The sequence below is a fragment of the Acipenser ruthenus genome, chromosome 14, assembly GCF_902713425.1.
Source record: "Acipenser ruthenus chromosome 14, fAciRut3.2 maternal haplotype, whole genome shotgun sequence".
In the NCBI taxonomy this organism is placed as follows: domain Eukaryota; kingdom Metazoa; phylum Chordata; class Actinopteri; order Acipenseriformes; family Acipenseridae; genus Acipenser; species Acipenser ruthenus.
In genome coordinates this window covers 34975289-34998556 of record NC_081202.1, presented here as the reverse complement: position 1 = coordinate 34998556, position 23268 = coordinate 34975289, and the positions used below count along the sequence as shown (strand labels likewise).

Below are 23268 nucleotides of genomic sequence, written 5' to 3'. Positions count from 1 at the left end.
TTACTGAACAGAGAACATTCGTTCAGATATTGTAGATCCTACCAAAGTTTTCGTACACTGTGTTGTATGTGCTCCATGCTGGAAGTGTCACGTGAGCTGTTCAGTGTGTTGATATGTGAATAAATCCTGTTGGCCTGCGGGGCGTATCATTTTCAACCTCTGTCTCGATCTCCTGTCTGTCACTCAGCAGCGAATGCACGCACCCACACGGCAGACTGCTACTCTGTCACAAGCATTGATACCCTGTATCTTTCCAAACCAGGGATTTAAGGGAGCACTCTAATAAAAGCTGAATCGCAAAACAATAATTGTGTGAATATAGTAATTGTTATATCTGTGTATAATGGTATTTAAAACAGGATTCATTCATCCGTCTTTTTACATATCCGCCCTTACTCAAGTCCCACCGCAGTCGGATATGTGACGGATTACTGTATTTGGAATATGAAGCTTGTGTGTCATTTACAGATAGAGCCTTTGTGTATTCGTGAATGTGTCAATTTAAATTCTTCTGTGGTGACAGTAATAACTAATTCATTTATTGTATCCAAGAATGCCATGGAGCATGGTAATTGATTGACCACTGACGTCAGAGTAAGTGACCTTATTGCTACAGTGAGTTTAAAAATGAATATCCATGGGTCCGTTTTCATTCAGAAATATTCTTGCATAGTGTTCTGGCAGTGAGAAAGTGAGTAAAATGCTGGACATCACCCAAAGAGCAACAGGAAATTCTTTGCCAATCAATTTCTGTCTCTCTCTTGGTGTAGAACCAAGATACATGTCGGTCAAATGTAGTTTTAGCATTACAATTAAAGTACTGTAGCACAATAAAACAGACCGCAGAAGGAAACAGGAGAAAGTAATGAGTTTATTATTAGTAAGTTGTAAAGGCTGAACTATAGCCTTTACAACCCTATTAACAGTTGTCGCATGTCTGTTGTAAGATAAGACTGCTCGTGCCACCTGTAGTTAATAAACAACGTGTTCACCTACTTCGCCTCAGAACAGCTGTACAAACTAACAGGCAGAAGAAGCAGATCTCAGAACAGCTGTACAAACCAACAGGCAGAAGAAGCAGATCTCAGAACAGCTGTACAAACCAGCAGGCAGAAGAAGCAGATCAAAGTGACCTTCAGATTTTGACTGAGGAGGGAGAAAAATTGTATGCAAAAGGAAAATGCTGCAACAACGAAAAACAGAAATCGTAATGAATTCTAGCACCCCACTGTACATAATAGGGCTGTACATTTTATCTTGGGGTTCTGGTGCAGGGTTAGTCTTGCGCCCAGTTCTGGAGTTTAAAACTACCCAATAGCTGCATAAACCACTTCAAATACACCTGTCCAATCCAGCCACTCTACAAACCAGCATTCTGTATAATTCAGAGTTATATTTGGGCCAAGATTAGCATGTGTTACAGATTGTTAGCCATTGGTGACGTAAAGACACCTATAAAATCCTGCCGGATTGGAGACTCCTGATCTACAGAGAAATCCTTGCATACATAATGGTAAATTAAAATTAAAATGAATACCAGCCTTGTACTACAGGTTATACCTGAATATTACTGCCACTGCATGTACTGTAATAGAAGTGTTCAAATAGTTTGTCATTTTATATATTTAAGGTACAGTAAAACCTCTGTAATGCAGCGTACTTTATAATCAAGCACAATTTTTAGGCTGAAAATAATTAGGAGCCAATATTACCCAATGTCTTGTTCCCATTAGTAGATGGGAGAAAAAAAGACTTCCGCTACTTCCAATACTACACATTTACCAGCAATGGGTCATTTAGCTTGTCCAGACCCTTTGACCTGTATTGAACAGCCAGGACATCGGGTTCAATACCTCAACACCTGCTTCTTTGAAAGACTGACCATAATTAAATTATCATTCTTACGCATTTTATTTTGTGTAGTTGGTAAGGTTGTAGATTATTTTTGTGTGTTTTGAATAGCCTTTCAAATTTTAAAATGAAAATACTGTGTAATTTTGAATAAGCTGGAAAACGGAAGTACAATTATTAGTACCATATTACAATAAAATAAAGAAATAAATAAAACGCTCAACAATAATAAACTCAGAACCCCTTCTAATTACCTGTTGAAGACAGGCTAGAAATTCTCTTGCACAGTAGAATGTGTGTATTTATTTATATCAGAAGTCATTTAGATCATGGTTATTTTTGCCACTGAATACATTTCTAGCTGGGTTTCTTCAAATATTCAAATACTTGTCCCAGTGGTAATTGTTATGAGTATTATTTCCCTGGAATGTCAAGCTGACCTGCAACATCTGCAGGGTCTTGCTTGTGCTTGCTTTACAGCTGCAGGAGGTCAGGTGGCCTGTCTGCGGTTGCATGGTACTGCAGCCCAGGTCTTAGTAGTTGAACTCCACATTCCTGGGCTTTTGTTCCTTACTACATAACCACACAGCAGCCCTGTTACTGACCAGCAGAGCCTGATGCTGTGTTAGCTGGGATAGGGATCTCTCTTGAACCGGTATACTGTAGTAGAGTTGCAACATTAGTTATTTATTGTACTGAAAAGATGTTTTTGATTGTTGTGTTGCTGACAGTCCTCTAAAGGTAATCAGGATAAGCGCCACTGCTACCAAGACGCTTCGTTCCACTTCCTGTAGAGAATTGGGGCGGTGGGGTGGGCATGAGTGGGGGCTAAGTGCCATGTAATTAAACTGGGCATCAGAAATATTTATTAATAAATGAATTGGGCATAAGGATTTTTTTTCAATCCGCCCGCTATTATTGTGGGAGAGATACAATGGTATGGTTTTTATTTTAAAAAGCCGACACGTGAATGAGAGAGAAAGCACAATGAACAAGGGAAAACGTTGCTAATAACTGAAAGTGTTACTGTCGCCCAGTCCTATGCTATAGTAGCAGTAAGAGTAGAAGACACAACCTTCTGATCACCACTAATCTCAGTATGGTTGCTTGTATTAGGCCCTATGATGTAGTTCATTTGATGGCTGTCATTAGAAATCAGCACAATGCTCTGTGTTGCTGATTATTAGCAAGTAGCAATTAGCAGCATAGCTCAGAATGTTATATTAGAACTTCGATACACTGTAGGGGGACCAGTCTGTTGCACGTAGATAGTGTAACATCTGCCATAACTCTGTCGATGTAGGCAAAAATTGTGAATCATTAGTAATTTGTCATAGATAAGAAAGTGCCTTAAAACCAACCACGTTATTCCTATGAATCTGGGCACAGAGTGTTACAATATAACCAATGTTTGTATAATGTTATCCACACAATTTTTTAATGGAGATTTTTTTTTTTGTAATTTTTTTTTTGCATTGTGAAAAGAAATATTGAGTCGTTGGACAACCACGTTGTCCTCCATAAACAATGATGCAACCTACTCTGTGTGTGTGATGAATCATGACATAGCTGATTGCAGTTTAAGCTGTTCTTGAAGGAAGAATAAAGGCCGCTACACAGATGTGATGCGATTTTTTTCCACTGGGCAACAAGATACTTTTGCAGCGACATGACTATACACGCCTGAAGCCACACAGACACGATGTGATAGATTTGAAAAATGACCAGATCTATAAAACTATTCACAATTGCGATTGACAAAACTATGATCAAGACTGGTACATATTGTAAAGGAGTGGAAAAGCCCACAACCTCCTCTCACAATCACGTCAGCCGCTGGAGACTCGGACATTGGTATTATACATAGATAAATAGAATGTTTATTCTGTCGCACAGGATACAAACAGTTCATAGCACAGCTTCACAGAATACAGGTTCAAACTATGAGTTTCACTTTCCTCTCCCTTAGCACACTATTGCCACCCTTATTGACTGTGTCACACTGGCTTCAGAACATGGAAGCTCTCTAAAGCTCCCTACTAGTTAAGATGTTAGAACTGCATAAGCCACCGCTCCTGATGAGTAGACAAACTGAGCACCTCCAAATTAAACTCCCACTAAAACCACTGTGCTTATATGTGCGGTACAACTCTGCCTACACAGATCGTTTACTTGTAACATTTTACTGGTTTTATATAAACGCTCTACATGTGTACTATTGTGTATTTTATACAAAAATACATTCTTGATAACAATAGTAACAACAATAGCAAAAATAAATAAATTAAAAAAAAAAAACCAAAAAAACCTTTAACACAATTTCCAAGTAATCTTTTGTTTGTTTTAAACATTGCCGGTATTCTGTCACACATATTCATTCAACATGATGTGGAAATTATGAGTGTCTTCTCCGATGGTGTTTCAACACATATGGCAATAAACCATACATACCAGACTCATCCAGTTCCTTCGAAATTAACTCCCATATATTATCCTTCATCTCTGTGTCTATAATTGCGATGATCTTTGTCGTTGAAGCTCTGGGTATTCCATGGTAAGTATTATTGTTTCCTCCGTCATTTTAGATAGTGCTTCATCCTGGTGGACACCGTGCATTGAAGCTGTTCTCTGATTGGTCAATTCCCTAGATGTCGCATGATATGATTCAATCCTATTTAATTTGCGTCGCCCTCCCGTCACCTGTGGTGTCGCCAGTGGTGTGAAAGATACTTATCAAAAATATGTGTTCTATTCATTTTGTCGCATCGCGTCTGGTGTGTAGGAGTTGGCTAAGTGTGTTTCCTTGTTGGTATAAATACATACTCTGTAACACATTTCATTTTTGTCCTTCATTAAATGATCATTCGATCTTCTTATGCATCATAGACGTATCCCACCAGGATGCATGTCATATCGTATTGTGATGTTAGGGTATAGTTACACTCGTAATAAACATACATACCTGTGATAACACTGCACTTTTATGAATGATCGTGTAATGGACAACAAGACTGGCATTTGATATCTCATTTAGTTTAGTCCCCCATCTGTCACAAATCTGACAATCAGCTTTATGACGCATACAACATTTGTCACTTAGTGTGACCCCATCTTAACCCACACCCAGCAGAACTGTTAGCATTGTAGCGACGAGAACGCCTGTGAACAAGCTTGGGACTTCCATTTCAACACCGCAGGCAAGCGCACTCCATACTGTACCAGCGCTTTGCCGCTTGGAGGGTTCGTGCAATGAATTTGTTTTGCTGTATTTCCACTGCCTAATACTGTGCCTGATGTCTGCGCAGCACATTTTTGTTCAGCATCATTCTATGATAAAGGTGGCTTATTCTTTCCAGACCCCTTAAAGTGTAAAAGCAATTTGTTTGCAATGTGTGATTGTTGGAAAGCAAAAATCACATCAGAGCAGAAGGTACTGCAGGAATGGAAATAAGACACACCTGAGTTTGATACCTATACACTGTGGCTAATCAAGCTTGTATTAAAACCTGGAGTGGATGAAACTGCTGTGCAATAGGAGTCTTATTTCCATCCCTGAGGAACAATCTTTGCAATCTGATCTAGCTGAATGTATTTATGTGGCTTTTATTTATTTTAATTATTCTCCTTTTTTCTCTCTCTCCCCCTCTCTTTCATTGCAGTGGATACGCTTTGAGATTTTCAGATCATGGATTACTTATGAACTGGTCTTCAACGTTCAGCTGCATCTGTCCTGTTCAATACACACACACTCATTTAAAAATCAACTTCATCAGATTTTTTTTTTACGATTAAATTCACAACACAGTATTTGTTCTTTCTGTACAGTAAAACCACCACTTTGGCAAACTTTTTACCTTGTTTTGACACCAAACCAAAACAACCAATGTCATTTTATAAGACCAAAAAAAGATTGTTACAGTGTATCAGTTGACTTGTATAAAATATGAAACATTACAATATAACGGTGATTGAATTAAAATAAAAAAAAATAAAAACACACTGATAATTAAAAAAAAAAAAAAATTGGATTTCTTTGGAAAAAACAAAACACAAACTAAACTAAAAATAAATCTGCTCTACTTTAACAAGCATGTACGGCAGCGGCCGGTCAGTGGGTAGGATGGACGGGGGCGGGAACAATCAGAGCCCTGGCCGCTCCCCAAGGCTGCCGCGGTCTCCGCGATTGGGCCACCGACGTACCAATAGCACGGGCGGGAGCTCGGGGAGTGGTGTGGGCGGAGGAAGTGGGAAGACGCTGTCCATGGAGAACATCCAATCGTTGAACGCCGCATACGCCACCTCAGGCCCCATGTACCTGAGCGACCACGAGAGCGTGGGGTCCGACCAGCCCAAGAGCACCATGACGCTGGGCCGCTCCGAGGGCCGGCTGCCTTACGGGGTGCGCATGACTGCCATGGGGAGCAGCCCCAATATCACGGTCACCAGCGGCCCGGGAGGACCTGCACACAGCGGGGTAGCCAGCGACACCATCGCCTTCGGCGACCATCACCTGCCGGCCGTCAGCATGGCTTCCACGGTGCCCCACTCCCTGCGCCAGGCCCGGGACAACACCATCATGGACCTGCAGACCCAGCTGAAGGAGGTGCTGCGGGAGAACGAGCTGCTGCGCAAGGACGTGGAGGTGAAGGAGAGCAAGCTCAGCTCCTCCATGAACAGCATCAAGACCTTCTGGAGCCCCGAGCTGAAGAAGGAGCGTGCCCTGCGCAAGGACGAGGTCTCCAAGATCACCATCTGGAAGGAGCAGTTCAGGGTCATGCAGGAGGAAGGCCAGGTAAGACTCTTGAAACGTACAGGGAGGGGATTATCGGGGATCATGGCAGGAAATGCCCATTTAGTCCTTTTAATTCTCAGAATTGCCTCTTTTAAGCCGAGGGAACATGAAGCCACTTTTTCAGGAGCAGTGGCTTGAAACCTGGTTCCAGGAGACCTAGTTTGAGGCAGCTTTACTGTATCAAACCCCAAATCTCCCCTGGTGTGCCATGCAGAGGCCTGAAATCTAGTCTCCTGAAACTATGTTCCAAGCCACAAAATGGCTTTATGTTTCCTCAGCTTTATATATGTTATATATGTGTATGGGTGTTGTGTTATTTTGTCCATTGGGAAAAATAGTGTCCTAAAAGCTTACAAGTAACTAATTCAAGTTGACAATTGTCTCGCCAAATGTCTATTGTAGTCAGTGTTAGAATCCCCCTGGATTACATCTATCTGTGGCTGTCCTGGGATACATTAAAAGTATTATAAATTAAGCTGATGAAAGCACTAGCTACTAACGCGTCATAATTCTATTTTTACCTTGTAGTCTAAATATCTTTACCTTTCCTTTTTCGATTTAGAATCTAGCAATCCCGAAAAAATATTTTATTATTAAAGTCAAAACCCTTTACCAGGGAAAAAAAAAAGTGGAGTCCACAATTGGAATTCTCTATCAATTCTAGAAGTTTAGCTCCTTTCTTTTTTAAATGTTGTTTTGTTTTTTTTAACAACAAAAATGTCAAAGGCTAAAATCTCAGATGGAGAATCTAGCAGAGCTGTTTATTCATACAGCCAAGGGCTGTCGGAAAGCATCTATAGGCTAGACAGTCATATTAAATTAGATGCATTAGTGCAGAGATTATGTGCAGGAATAGATTGACTGCATCCAATATATTGGCATAAGTTTTACTAACACTAATGGATGTCAGGGTGTAGCCAGCAGAGGCAGATGATGCATGGATACTTAAGAACAATACAGATCAAAGTTCTAAAACACCAGTTTGCAGAAAGTGGCAAGCTTTGTGGTTTCAAATCACTGTTTTAATGAAGTAAAAAAAAAAAAGAAAACATATATGCAAGCAACTGACCATGAATGGATCACTGTGGTAGTGCACGGCAGTACTGCCATGGACTGTTCTTATTGTCTTGTTTTGTTCGTTTCTTGGCTCATTCACATCTTAATTTAGGACAAACCCATGTTATAATGTCTGCTGAAGATTCCAAATTTTATCTTAATGATTTTTTAAAATTTTTGTAAAATTCTTTTTATTGTCTACTTTTTATTGAAAATGTGTGTGAAATGCCTTACTGTCTGTGGAAACTATTACTCGTCTCAAGAGACTGGTAGTGCTCAACAAGAATGCACCTGGGAGCGGTAACTTTGGGCAATGGAAACACAGCAGTACAGTCAGGTATTTTGTTACTGTTGCTTGTGAAACGCCTAGCCTGCTATTAATACACTGTCATAGGAAAGTAGCTGTCAGTTGAGGTTTAGCTGGGATCATTAATAATTGAGACACACATTAGCAATTACTCCAGTGTTTGCTCCAGGACTTACAGACTAAGGGTCAATGTGGCCCCCTCTCAAAATTTTAGGGGGACATTTTCTTCAGTGAGGGGGTCAATAGGTCTGATGATTCAGAACCAACCACCATTTCTTATTTTTGTTTGTTTTAAATGTGCCAACAGAGTTTACTGACCTTTTGTTTCTGAAGAACAAAAAATAAAACTGTAAAGTTGTAGATAAAACCAAGGTGTCTCTAGAATACTAACTGTCACTTTTGGGAAAATTATTGGGAAACGTGTCACAGTGATGCTGGTGTATCACTGAGTAGAGGATATTCATTGTACCAGATCACATTTAGAACAGGGGTTTTCAGTCTTTTTAAGTTGCATACCCCTTTCTAAAAAATGTAGTCCACCACGTACCCCCATCAGAGTCATAATAAAATGAAAACAGAAAAAAGATCTGTACAATAACATGATACACCAAACCGCACAAGAACTTTTGTAGTGTGTGATTGATACAATTATAAAAGTTACAGTATTATAACGGAAAGAAATATGTTCTATTTACTTTTGGTTTCTAGTTGTTGGAAACATCATCATTTTATTAATTAATTAAAATCAACGAAGCCTCCATGCTAAACTCAGTCACTCAGAAATGACATAGGACTACTTATTCTGTGATAGCAAAAGGCAATCATGTATTTTTATTGATAATAAATTACAGAAAAGGCAAAGAAAAGTTCACTTTCCACGCAAGGCAAAGAAAAGTTCACTTTCCATCTCTACAGCTGACCTCATTACGAAAAGATATTGACATTTTTAAATTCTTGCTGACTAAAACATACAGTATTGATGCTAATTATAAAAATATATTTATATATATTAACTTTTACTTAGTATCAGTGTGATGGATGTCCCTGCTTGTTACCACACAAATCACCGATGAGGGCAGGGATATTGGAGAGAGCTTCAGTCTCAAGACATTTTTGGCATTTTTAATCTCTATCGGTATTTCGTCTTGATTGCCCTTTGCTAGTAATGTACTAGTATTGAGCCAACAATCCATATTTTTTCACTGGATTGAAAGCTAAAAACTCTTGCTACTCTCACACCAGACGTAACGGCATGTCAAACTAGACCACATGGCAATACTTTGGTTTCTGATTGGCCATACAGTCTGTATTTTGAAATGAAGTACTTAAATTACAATAAACTTTAATCGGGTCATTGCAAAAAATAAATATCGATTTGCAGGCACGAACGCACACTGGGAATAAAATGAGTTAAATGTTTTAAGTTTTTTAAAATATGTAATATATATTTTTTTTATCCCAAACACAGACTGCAGTAACCGCCCAACTGTTTATATGACATTTAAACAACATGGCTCATTTAAAATTTACATATTTAATATGTAAATTAGTCGTATGTACACTGAACGCTCTGTCACAGTACATCAGTCTGGTGTTAGCGATTAAACGTTGATTACATGACAAAAGTTTGCAATAGATTGGCAAGTGGTACTAAATAAAATACGTTGTCCGCCATTTTAGAATTTTTCTCGCATACCCCCAGGGGTACGTGTACCCCAGTTTGAAAACCGCTAGAAGAAAACACATTACCAATAGATACAGTTTAATAGTAGTAGTATTTAAATGCCATTGTCCTGACTGGTAAATTCTTACCTTCCAGCTTCCCCTTTATTTTGACAATTTCCATATCAAAAATGGCATTTTTTTCTTTACATTTTTCATTCTTAGCCCCCAAGTAAGTATTTTGGACAGTTTTCAAAACCATTTTTGCTTTATTTTTACAACACACGTTGATGTTGTTGATATGATAAACGCGTATATCTGTTTCAGGTACTCTGTATTTAATTTTCTTTCAAGGTTAAACGATGGCCCGTGTTACGCAGAACACTAAAAATAAAATGTAAAATATACAGTATGTATTTTGTTGGTTTTGTGGATTTGCTATATTTTAACATATTTTAATACTGTACATAATGATACTGTACATAATGTTTTTGAAAATGCTACTTACCAAAACCGTGACTGCACGTGCATTGTATTACATAATAATTTCCTTTATTGCGATTCCAGTGGTGTTTCCTCAATGCAAGATGTATTATATACAGTGCTGTATAAAATCACATACACTGTATATATATTTATTATCATGCTGTTATAGGCCTACTGGCGAAATGGCCAAAAGACAGTTGGTGCTTAACACATACTGAAATATTTTGGCCCTGGATTTTAGCATTTTCTGTCATAGAAAAGACAACATTCACATATGTTATAACGTTACCGCAGGCTACTTTTTTGTTGTTTTAATCAATGGTGCGGTTTTCGTTTCACAAATCTACTGCACTTTGTCTATAAACTGTACTGCAGTACACAGAAGCACAGCTTTCTCCCATTCACTTGCTAGGTCACTCCATATCTCCAAATCAGACATATATTTTGTTTAGCAAATAGATACGTTTACAGCAGATGAATTTCACTGTATTTTTAAGCACAAATATAATAGCCTACATTTCAACAGTCACTGCCGAAGCTGATTACTTATTCTTCCAGAAGTAATGAAGAATGGTCGGATGTAACTGGGATACAAGGTTTTATTTCAGCCGGGCCATGTTGTTAACAAGCCTGATGTTCTCGTCCAGGCTTTACTGTGAAACTGACTGTAACCAGGGAGGGTGCGAGCGTATTCTACTGGACTGGAGAATAAAATGAAAACGCAAGTGTAAACAAACAAGTAAAAAAGATGAGCCTGTTGTCAGACATGTCATGTTAATACAAAATGCATTAATTTACTGCATATTGGTATTGCGTCTGCTTTGGGAAGGGGGATATGCGGGTGCGAGAAATTCAGCTGGACATTTTTTATTTCAGGGGGGCAATGGCGCGGCCTAGTGCGAATGCTGTTACTCACTATGTTCGCTCTCAGTAAAAGCTGGAGTGGCTCAAACTCCAATTCAGCTGGAGTCTTATATCAACCTCTGCTGTCCTGCCGTTTAACTTTCCAGGTAAAAACCAACTGTGACAGGGTGCATCATCAGCATAGAAATAGTATGATAAACCACAGGATGCGATGAGGGGGCCCAGGGAGCGGGTGTAGAGAGAGCACCGGAGAGGACCCAAGACTGATCCTTGGGGGCCAGAGCAGTGCCGGAGATTCCCAGATCAGCGAGAGAGGATAGGAGAATACAGTGATCAACCGTATCAAAGGCAGCAGAGAGATCAAGGAGAATTAGGACAGAGGAGAGTGAGGCAGCACGGGTAGAGTTTAGCGAGTTAGTGACAGACAGGAGAGCAGTTTCAGTGAAGTAAGCAGAAATCAGATTGGAGAGGGTCGAACAGAGAGTGGTTAGACAGGAAAGCAGAGAGCTGGCGGTGTACTGCCCTCTCGAGGGTTTTAGAGAGGAAGGGTAAGAGGGATACAGGATGGTAGTTCTGGAGGGAGGTTGGGTCGGGGGTAGGTTTTTTGAGGAGGGGGGTGATAGAGGCTTGTTCGAAGGCAGAGGGAAAGAGGCCAGAGAGAAGGGAGGAGATGAAGGGGAGGAGAGCAGGAGCAGCAGCTTGAAGTCGGCCATCTTGGGGGAAGCGCGTTACCTGCAAGGGCTCTGAGCATTTTAAAACAAATAGCTTTCTATAGCAAATCTATAGCAAATGTTGTTATGGGTGTTTGCTTTTCGCTGACATCAGTAGCTCCATCCACAGTAATTTCTGAATGTTCTTATTACAAATGGTGAAGCATTGAACTTGTGTTTTTGTGGTACGCCACTTTTGTTTGGCATAATTATTTACATACCATGGTTTTCTCGTCCGGTTCCTCAAAATACTTCCAAACGTGGCTTTCCCTCGTTCCTTTGTTTAGAGATGACATTTTATTAAAATATATAACAAACGCCAGAAAAAAACGCTTGTCATTAACCCTCTTGCAGTATGAACACAGAGTGCACCAATGAAGCGCCAGATCAACCGAGAATAAAACCCGCCCCAGTGTCAATCTTTCTTTTGGACCAATTGGAAAAACTACTTGGTGGCAATTGCCAAACCCCTTCCTTTTTATAATCTAGGCCCTTACTCAGGCACCACAGCAGTTGGATATGCCACGTATATGATGATAAATTTCTAAAATGAATACATTAAAAAACATGTGCTTGGTGAAATTTGTCACGTGACTGGTTATACATCTAGCATATTATTCAACATTTAACCACATCTTTAGAGTTTAAATGGTTAAAATCCCCATCCTAACACGTGGGCCTACATAGTATCTGTTACTCATGGGGAGGGGGTGAGGCAATAAGAATGTGGTAGTTGACAACTTCATTTCCATTAGAGCTGAAAGAACCTTCCATATTAACTACTGTATATCCTTTTTGGCTGTCACTTTTATAGGCAAAATTTCCATTGTATAGAACTTTCTCCTGAATAAGTGCTGCAGATGTACAGCATAATTATAGAAATAAATAAAAGTGAACGTTTCCTCTGAGCTTTAACCAGTTCAGCTTTAAGTCCTGGAAAGCAGAAAGTGGGGAGCGCAGAGGCCATTCCGGTATTTGATTGATGGGTTTTTGGAGTTGCCATTCGTAGGATTCTTTCAATTCCACTGCATAATTTATTTTGACCTTTTAAACCCAATTGTATCCATGGAGATCATTACATGTTCTTGTTTTTGGCAGCTGGAAGTGAGCAAACCTACCTGTGTGCTGTACTGCAGTTGTGTTTCTTTGTATAGTTACCACCACTATCCTAGGACCTGTAAGATTTACTAGAATTAATTAGTTTTTTACTCTACATTCTTAAAGTGTATTTACAGCATCTGTTTAGTTGACTCTCTCTAGATTGGCTTAGGGTTAGGATCTTTTGATAGTCCCTGGCTTTCAATTAAAGCAATGGTGCTGGTGATTTTAGCTGCTATGCTGTGAAGCTCTGTATTTCTCTTTTGTAAAGCATCCTGGGATGCTATGTATCCGTGTAATAGTAAGGTATAGTTTTTGAAAACCTACCTTTTACAGTATACAGAATATTTATTGCCACTGAAAACCAAATGAACAAAACTGTAGTTCCAACTATTACTGTAGAGCACCTTTGCTTATCTGCTGTACTCCTGACCGCATTCTACAGTGGTGTTAATCTAGTGTTAATCCTTGCTTTTGAGTTTCAAAGTTATCCTCTTCTTCTGACTTGTTGTATATGATAATGCAAGAGTTACTGTTTCATTCTTTAATAAATCACTGTTTGTGCTGTAAAAATTCTTATCAGAGGTTGACTAAGAAGATATTTCCTCAACTGCAAGATGAATCCCCGGCTTGCAGACTTGCCAGAAATGCTAGACGACAGATTGTTAGGACATTTTTATTTAGCCAATTTAGAAAACCACAAATTTGATTTTCTTGTTTGTGTGCCCCCCCCCCCCCCCCCCCTAATTCATTGCAAAGTCAAACATGCCTTGTCTGTTAAAGATGCAGTGTCCCATAAGCTTGTTTAATTTTAGACTAAAACATATTTGCCATTTTGCATGTGTTCTACAGTCTAGCAGCCTTTGCATTCTTCTTTACATTCCCCAAAAGTAGTTGTAGCTGCACCAGACACCAGCTTTATTGTCCTTGAAAGCTGCCTGGCTCAACTGTACAGTACTTCACTGTGTCAGCCATCTAGGTTTGCTTCTTCTGTGCTTGCAATAGGATGTTCATTTAAAATAGTATTTGGTAGTACTGTATACTGCTGTGTGATACATATCTGTTGGAAGCTTTACTTTCAGGTTAAGTTGCACCTCTTTGGCCATTTCTCCTACTGTACAATTGCCCCCAACCCTTCAAAGCCTTTCCTGGTATTAACCAACCAGCTGCTTCTGCTATTGGCTGACACACATTGCAGCCAGTTACATGCCTTGACCCCAACGCTGAGGTGAAATGACCTGGGAAGTAAAACTGAAACAACTGCAAACTGAGAACTTTCACTAACCTACTAAAATCAGCACATCGTATTTAAAATAATAAATACATGAAAATATATAATTCCATTATCTATACATGAAATACTTTTAATAAACCCTACAGCTGTAAAGAAACTAATTGAATGTTATAATAGGTTTAAGTGACTGGTATTTCAAGGGCAATCATAGACTCTATAGAAAAAAAATATTATCAACTTATTCTGCTGAGTGAAGTGATATTAAAAGGGATTAGCTGTACACCCAATACATCCCTTTATATTTTGGGATCCTCTACAAGTTCTGCACTTTCAACATTTAAGTAAATTTCCTTACACTTTTAATCATTGTCAGAGATATGCATTTCAACCATACAGTAGAGGTTAGCTGTAGTGTTTAGTCAGTAACCATATACATTTTGTACACATGCATCCTCATTTAATGATGTACTGTAGTAAAAAAATGAAAATAACCACACTCGAATGGAGGAGTTCTCATAATGGCATTTTTGACTGGTTTCAAAAAAATCCCAATATGTTAAAGTTTAAAGGATTGAAATGTGTTTAATCCAAAAGTTTAAACTTCTGGGAAATGAAGCAGAACTATCTGTAATTTCACGTGGGCAACCCTCTAGGCAGTAACATTGTGTGAGGGGTAAAGCAGCCTGCTGTGTGCCTGAAGCCTGGCTTGTTGCTGCTGCTGCTTTCAGACAGAGCTGGAATCTGTGCTTCCACCGGGGGCGGGGGTGGGCACTGAAAATAGACTGTGAGTGATGGAGCTCGCTCTAGGAACGCTTTCACATTCCTGGCTTATGGAGCAAAAAACTGGTCAATCAACCTTTTGAGAAACCTGAGGGAAAGGAATTAAAAAGGAGAAGCTAAATAGGCCTATTCATTCTGCAAACGTGACACAGCAAACTAGGGCTTGCAATAACTTGCATAGATCAGCTTTTTTTTTAAAAGTTTGCTGTCAGTTATATAAAATGTTTAGGCGGTACAGGCTGGTATGACCTGGCTGCTCAAGACCGTTTCAGGCAGAGGCATTAAAGCAAAACTGAAAGAAAGCAATTGCTTCTCATTTTATTATTGTAGATTTTCTAAGCATCTGACACAGAATTAAATACCTGCAATTCAGACGTGTTTGGTACCCAATCCCCATAACAGTCTGCCATCCTAAATTCCACTCTGGAATTCCTAATAGTTTTTATAGTAATTGTATGATTTATTTTTCTTGCAACTCCTGAGTGTTGTGTCTATCTTCTTTCCTGACTGTGCTTCAGAGCACTATTGTGGTTCAAAAGGATATTGCAATGGTAAACTACAGTCAGGTCAGGATGCTAAGCTTTGCATCCAGCTTTTTTTATTTTTTATATATAGAAATTTTGAGTTTTAATTTACAGTGAAACCTCGATATTAACCCTTAGCGGTCTATTTATTCAGCCAGTCTCAGGCGCGTCAGGTCCAATTTATTTCCACACGCGCAGTTTATTTTAGACGCGCTGTTCAAAAGTATTTTTTTTCACAGTAAAATAGGTTTAAAAGGCACTGCATATCAACAGGACACTCAGTACTGCATCTCCAGCCCCACCCCACCCTTTGTTCACTGTATTTTTCACATACCTCTTCATAGTAGTGCATTCCGATAAATCATCTCCTGATCACTCATTTTATCACCAAACTCCTCAATAATGCGATCCAAGTCATTATTTTATTACTATAACACCTAAAAAAAAGCTCTGCAAATGTCTGTGATATTCTTTGAGCGCTGGATGCAGAAGCAGCTTTCTTGTTTGTTTATGTCCGTGTTATCTATGTGGTGCCGGGGCTATCTGTATTCATGAAAGACGCCCCCTTTTTTTTTCGGCTTCTCTCGGCTCCTATTGGTCTCACGCGGCCATTGAATGGTTTTCTCGGCTTTTCCAGAGAAAAAACGACTAGAAACCTGTTTTTTACGACATAGGACCGCAAGGGCTTAAGGCCAGGCCAGGGACCAACGAAATGTGGCCTTAATTCTGGCCTCACAACTGAAGGGACAAGGTCATAGCATGTTAGTCTTCTCAACTGGTGAAAGCAGATTTAGAGAAAAAACTAAAATTACATTTTAAGGTAATTTCTCTTTAAAAATATGAACTGTAAACTATTTAAGCATACTGTACACAAATGAAGACATTTGCCAAACTGTTGCTCTACTCTAGTGGTTTGTTATAGGCTTACCACTGAACTACACCTTTTAGAATAGTGGGTGTCCTCCCCACTTGCTGAAAAATAAGATTTTCTTCATTAAGAAGCATCAGTAATTATTTTTTTTAAGAAGTGGTTCAGCAACGTGTTTCTAAATAAATACATCTTTATTTATCTGGGGGGCATTGTATTCCTGAATTATAATGGAGAGTGCAAATTTGTCCCCAGTTCTTAACATGGGTCTGTGTAACAGATGGTAAAATACCCAGGTTATGATAATATGGCTTCAAACAAATGCATTTCTTGTCATTGCCCACAGTGTAGATAAGCTCCACAGGGATGTGCACAGGATCTGCACAGGATTTGCACTGCACACCTCGTTGTCCTACTTTAGCAGCCACAGTTATACACCAGCTGTATAATGCTAATTGGAACGACATAATTGTCCGTGAAACTGATAAGCATATTCTCTCACTCCTACACAAAAAGTGGCTGTGTGCAGAGCTTTTCATTTATATTCTTTTCTGTTTTTTAACTTAAGCAAGCTGTTTTTTATTTCTTTTAAAATTATTTTTTTTAAAGCTGCAGTGTCCCTGTGACAGAGCGAATGAATCCTAGTCAACAATCTCCCTCCCGACCTGTGAGGGCGCTGTGTAACAGGAACAGTGTGCCCCGGACTGGATGGTTTGACAGTTCATTCCAGGGTCAGTTGGAAGTCAGACAATACTAGAAGTCAGCGCCTTACTGCGGTAGGCGATGTGTCAGTCATGGATTGAAGGAGACGTGATTGCAGTCGCTACCAAAAGGGCTGTGACTTAAGGTATATCAAGGGGTGTGGCCGAGTGATCTGTTCCTTTGCTAAGGTTACGAAAGGACCTGTAAGTGGAGCACAGCGAGAATAGCACCGTGAGTGTTTTGTGTTGTTTTGTATTGTCTAATAACTGTTACGTTTGTCATTTTGTAAACGGCTAACTAATCCGGGAGCTGTTGCTAAAAGCTAGCACCCACCCCGGACCCCTCTACACCATTAACTGTATTGAATCACCACTTGCACAAGGAGCACCCACTATTGGACTTGTGAGTGTGTGTGTATAAAGTGTGTGTGAACAGCATTATTATTTCGGGACTGTGCGTGTTTTTACCTGCGCAATACACATTATTGTGTAGAGCCAGGTACTATTATTTAAGGGTGCCAAACCAGCAACCCCACTGATTAAAGAGCTGTGTTTGACTGTGAACTGTATTAGTGTCTATCATTCCTGAGCACTGCATCACCACTACACCTGTGCACTGCAAACCACTTTGCCACAGTCCCACAATCCTACAATCCTATTTAGTTTTAGTCCATAAAATCTCTTGTTTTTTGTTCCAGTCCGGTTCGATTTAAAAACCACAAGAAGCTGGTAAGCTAACCTCAGAAGCATCACAGGAATAGCTGACAGAAAGTGGAAGGTGTTTGACTCGGAAGTCCACCGATTCAATGTTTAACCAGCGCTGCTCAAACAGACCCTTGTTTGCACAATTAGGATCCTTTGGCTGTGATTCCTGATGATCTGCTCAGTAAACTCCTCCTGAAGCGTGTGGTTTATGGAGGCAGACCAAGGATAAATAATACATTGAGAGCCCAGGTTAAATGGGCCTGAGTAATCGTGGCTTGCAGCTACAGCATGGTGATATAACAGTGGGCTGATGATAGCAGCAGATGGTGACAACCACAGGGAGTGCACAGGTGTGTTTGTGTGCGTAGATTCATATCTGTGATAAGACTGGATGCACAGGGGCTTGACGTCAGTGTAATACCCAGTCTTCTCTTAAGCAGAGCCCCTTAGGTAAAAAGTAGCTCATCATCAACATATAACTTTGACATATATCTATATTTTTAACCTGTGTTTTGACTCGATTTGGTGTGAAATCTCACAAGATGCGCATGTGAAGTCCCGCAAGATGCACTCCCCGTAGCAGATGACTTGAAAAAGGCAGTGTGTTTTTCAGAAAGACAGCGCTTGCTTGCTTGAGTTATTATTTTTCTCTGTATCCGCCTTTACCTGGCTTTGAGCTGCTTTGAGCTAGTCTGGAGAAAGTGCCGGGCACTGAGCATCCTTCCTCACTCCCTTCAAATCATATGACTAGGGACCTACCTAAATCGCGATTTCGCGGAAATCATGAAATTGAGGGGTCACCGCGAAATTCATCTCTTAGGGGCCAATGCATACAAACAAGTAAGGAGAGGAAAAAAAAAAAACTTGTTTAAATGAACTACTGCACAACGCAAGTGACGCAAACTACGCATCTTCCTTCTGTAGATAGCCCTTTTTGATTCCTTCGCCGTCCTGTGTGCATTGCACTTAAGCAAAAAACAAACAAACAAAAAAATGTCCACAAGTAACATTTACAAAATAAATTCTCCAAAGCAGTTAACATTCTTGTTTACTATTCAAATGACAAAGTTTTAATCAGCCTATCAGTGCGTCTTTACTGCTTTTATGTGATCTGTACTGTGCAGGAGGGGGCAGGACAAAGTTGGTGCTGCATTGTTTTGATTTAGGTTGCTAAAATCTAGTTTTCAGCATTGGAGGTAAAATAGTAGAAATGGACTACAAAAAAAGAAAGAATATTTCGGCTGATGATCATTTTAAGATATTTCCCAGAGAAACTGTACATGCAGACTGAGGTAATTGTTTTCCATATCTTAATGTGTATTTGGAGAAAATACGATCCATTCGCTATTTAGCTTCAGAATCACACATTAAACAAAAGGCTACTTCAGAGGCTGCTGAACAGAACGTAAAATAAACAGCTTTCAGAAACCAAACTGGAAAGTCAGTGCAGACAAGAAGTATTCCTGTCTGCAAGTTAAATCAGTACTAAAACGATCCAGCACAGCCACCTCGCTTCGACCTGCTTTTACAGTTGGAATTTTAGACCCAAATAGCCACGTCTTCTTTGTTTTGACTCGGTACTAATAAAATAAATTATTGGATGGGACAAATAACATGACAACGAACGTGCTGCATACATTGACTTTATTAAAGTATGCCAGATGCCCGCCCTTGTGTAACCGAGTTTTTGGGCTGTTTCTAATCGATTTCCACATCTGTATAACTTGGCAAAGCTTTGCCTTAACTTCCAACCAATTCAGTGGATGCAGACGTGCAGTCTCAATGTACGGGCAAGTCAACTGCATTGGGATGCTGCATGCGTGCCTTTAGCAAATGCCAGCACACTGTAGTAAGGAAGCAAGTACCACTATTTTTAGGCTTTATAGTGTTCTGAAATACTGTCTACTTAGGTTTATTTAATGTTTAACCATGTCCGCGAAATCCTAATTTTATTCCGCAACATACCTGTGAAAAATACGTAAATTTACCGCGATTTAAGTAGACCCCTACATATGACAGTGTGACACTTCAACTCTGCTAGCCACGCCTCTCTACAAATATATAGACAGAGAGTACGGTAGGTGCATCTGACAGAGCTGAAAGGTTATATTGTTCCATTTAATGGAATTAGCACTTAGGATTCTCCAGACAATTCTGAAAGCCGTCAAGACAGATTTTGAAGAAAAATTGAATATAGAAGCGACAGGACTAACTAATGTTGTTTTAGGTAAAGTAATCCAAGACTAGTGCTAATCGGAGTCTGTGAAACTAGCCGAATATTGTATAGATCCATCGTCAATCGTCAAATATGAACACTGGGATCTTTGTGTGGCTACATTAATTCTGGACTAGTGTTTTCTAAAATGAAACTGCCAGAAATGTGCAGCTAGAAGACCTCTGAACCCATCCTTCCTAGATAAGCTGTCAATCACATTGCTAACGATAACTGCCATTAGCTTGATTTGCATGGGCTTTGTTTGCATTCAGATTCCTCTTACTCCTTCTGCTTCCCTTTGTGTGGCCTTCCATTGGTCAGTCCTAATTTTCTGGATTGCACTGATTGGTTGATCATTGCAAACCACTTGTCAAATGATTCAGCTGTGAAAAAGAAGTTTGTACTGTAACAGTATGGATAATAACAGTCTGTTAATGAAAGTACAGTAGTGCAGCCACAATCTTTTGGAATGAACCACTAAACTGACTCTGTGTTTTTACTGATTTTGCTATTGACATCCCAGATGCAATGAGGAAACAAGGTGTTTGCGTCTTCCTATGAAGAGCAGCTTTCCATATCTGTGCATTGAACAGCTGAAAAAACATTGTAACCCACCAGAGGGGGGAAATGTAAATACTTGGTACCTGTTCGTGGAAAGGGAGGGCTGAGCTAACTCACTGTAAAGACTGCAGCCTCAGGAAAAGCATTGAGATGTACTTCTTGGATGATGCTTAACTGCATCAGTTACCAGTTAAAAAGAAAACTGTGCTTTGTTTAAAACTTAAATGTTCCAATTAAAATTGCCTGCACTTGCTTTGCAATCTGCCTCACCTTTCTGGATGTGTTGGTACAGTAATTTTGCCTTCTATGTGACCAGCATGCTGCTTATAGGAGCGCCTATGTGGTTACATTGCACTCATGGGTGAGTGTGACAAAGAGCGAATGAATCTGAATCAACAATCTCCCTCTCGACCTGTGAGAGCACTGTACAGCAGGAATTGCGTGCCCTGTATTGAATGTTTCGGCAGTTCATTCCGGGGGCAGTCGGGAAAGGGAAAGGAATGGCGTCACGGTACCAGGAGTCCCCGCCCTAGTACGGTAAGCAAAGTTTCATTCATGAATTGGAGGATACGTGATTGAACTAGCTATCGGAGGGGGCGGGGCTGAGGGTACTTTAGGGGGACGTGACGCCATAATCGGTTCCTTTGTTGTGGTTGATGGGAGGAAAACGAGGACTGTTTGGAAGGAGAGTTAAGTGTTTGGTTTGTTTTTGCAATCGTGTGTGTTTTGTCTTTGTCAGACTGATTAAGCACGGATCTGGGAGCTGCAGCCCGAGGCCAGCGATTCACCCGGACTTCACCGCACCTGCACTTAACCGGCAACATTGTATCCAGCACCGCACCTGCACTCGAGCACTCACTGTCCGGAGACGTGTTTGTGTTGTGTTTGTGTTTTGAGATTATTATTTCGGGACTGCAACCCCTTGTTTTGGCGCTGGCAATACCCATGGCTGGGTAGAGCCAGCTTTATTATTTAAACCTGTTTGGCGCTGGCAATACCCATGGCTGGGTAGAGCCAGCTTTATTATTTAAACCTGTTTGGCGCTGGCAATACCCATGGCTGGGTAGAGCCAGCTTTATTATTTAAACCCGTTTGGCGCTGGCAATACCCATGGTTGGGTAGAGCCAGCTTTATTATTTAATTGATGGTCAAGGAATAAAAAGGAACTTGAACCGTGAACTTTGAGTTGTGTCCTTGTCTGGAGCACCTGCATCACCCATTCACCACGCACTACAACCCACACGATCACAGTGAGTGATTGCGTAATTCCAGTTGAAAGGGGTGTTCAGTAGACCGGTCCATTTGTAACTTTGGTGTTCTTAACTCTGGGGTTCTACTGATTTTATATATATATATATATATATATATATATATATATATATATATATATATATAGTGTTAGTCAGCCTGTCTGTCTATACAAGCACTGATATGCTTGTTTAAAGAGGAAACAAACAAATATGCATTAATTAACGTGGGTGGATTATGTCTTTTTATATACATTTTTTAATATTTTTAAATATTTTTTTCAGTTTATTAGGTTTGAGATCTCTTCAGTATCATGCTTTTTGCAGTAATTTTTGTTTTATATGTAAAACATTCAGACATGTCTTCAAAACATATATGGCAGCAACATCAGAGTGCCAATTGGCTATTACTTCCTGGTTTAAAAGTCTATTGCTGAAATAGATTTTTCTTGTGCAGAGTCGCCTGCCTGCTCATTGTGTTGAAATGCCCTTGCACGTCGTCTCCAGAGCCCCATGTTTCCATTATGCCCAGTGATTGTCATGAAATATATTCCTTCACTTCCTCAGCCACCTCATCCATCCATCTGTACGACCCTGCTGGGTTTGTGTGTTTCATAGGAGCCAACATTTACAGTTTCCCGTTGAGCCTAGGAAGCTGGCATCTGCCTACTGCTTTCTTCTGTGTTGTGACATCACAGCTTTGGATGAGGACCAAACACCCCACCCCTGTCCCTCCCACCAGTCCTATTCTAAGCAAGAAAAAGAGAACAAAAATGGCATTTAACTGCCATTGCAGTAATACTGATAGTGCATGTCTATGAGAACTTGGTTTGCTTAGTTAGAGATGTAAACGAAACCCAGCAGTTCAGATTACTGTATATCCTCGCAAACCCTCCCTGCATCAAGGAAAACTCAAATCTCCGTTTTTCATCGCATACAAATACACTCCAAGGCCCCGGCAGAGGTTGTTTGGAGATTGTGTGGCTGCCTGCATTCCTTCTATGGAGAGTTCTGGGGAGGACACAGTAGCTGAGGAATGAAGCTTCAGTTATCGTCAGGAAGCATTCCCCTCCCCCTTCTCCGCTCCACTCTTTTCTCAGCAGTGTTTCATATGGGCTGATTCCAGTGTACCCTGAGGTGTCTGCTACGCACCAGCCTGCTGCAGCTGGGCTGGTTTGGGAAAGTGCAAAACTTCTACTGATTTTTTCGTTGCTGTAGTTTGTAAGCATGGCATATTTGTTTTACTCACAGAATTTTGTTTAGAGATTATTAGCATCCCTAGATAACTAGCATCCATAACCAAATTTTCTCCATCGACTCCCATTATATTCTGTCCAGGTCATTTCAATGTGTTGATAAGAAGTGGGAGGGTGACATTAACAGGTGTGATATTAAGCTACTGTACTGGAGGACATTACTGTAAACAGGGCATCTCATAAAGCCTCACCTATCACTTCTATTGTGAAGTTACTTTAATAAGAATCAGTAAAATGAAGAGGGTCTTGCCTCCCAATGCCAGTCTACAGTGCTTTGAACTGCACTGTTCTTAACTGGTAATTACTAGATAAAGTGTAGCTCTCAGTCCATTTAGGCCGGTGTAAATAAAG

The 23268-nt window shown here is 40.1% G+C and overlaps 1 protein-coding gene across 15 annotated transcripts in view; it reads left to right on the top strand.

Annotated features, from left to right (window-relative positions):
• Positions 1-23268, top strand: part of LOC117419463 (ELKS/Rab6-interacting/CAST family member 1) — a 357387-nt gene that overhangs the window by 8186 nt on the left and 325933 nt on the right. For all 15 annotated transcript variants that reach the window (XM_058986432.1, XM_058986434.1, XM_058986433.1 and 12 more), the window contains exon 2: positions 5511-6643. In XM_058986432.1, coding sequence (XP_058842415.1) covers positions 5942-6643 — 702 coding nt within the window. In that variant the 5' untranslated portion in view covers positions 5511-5941. The remainder of the gene's footprint in view (positions 1-5510; positions 6644-23268) is intronic.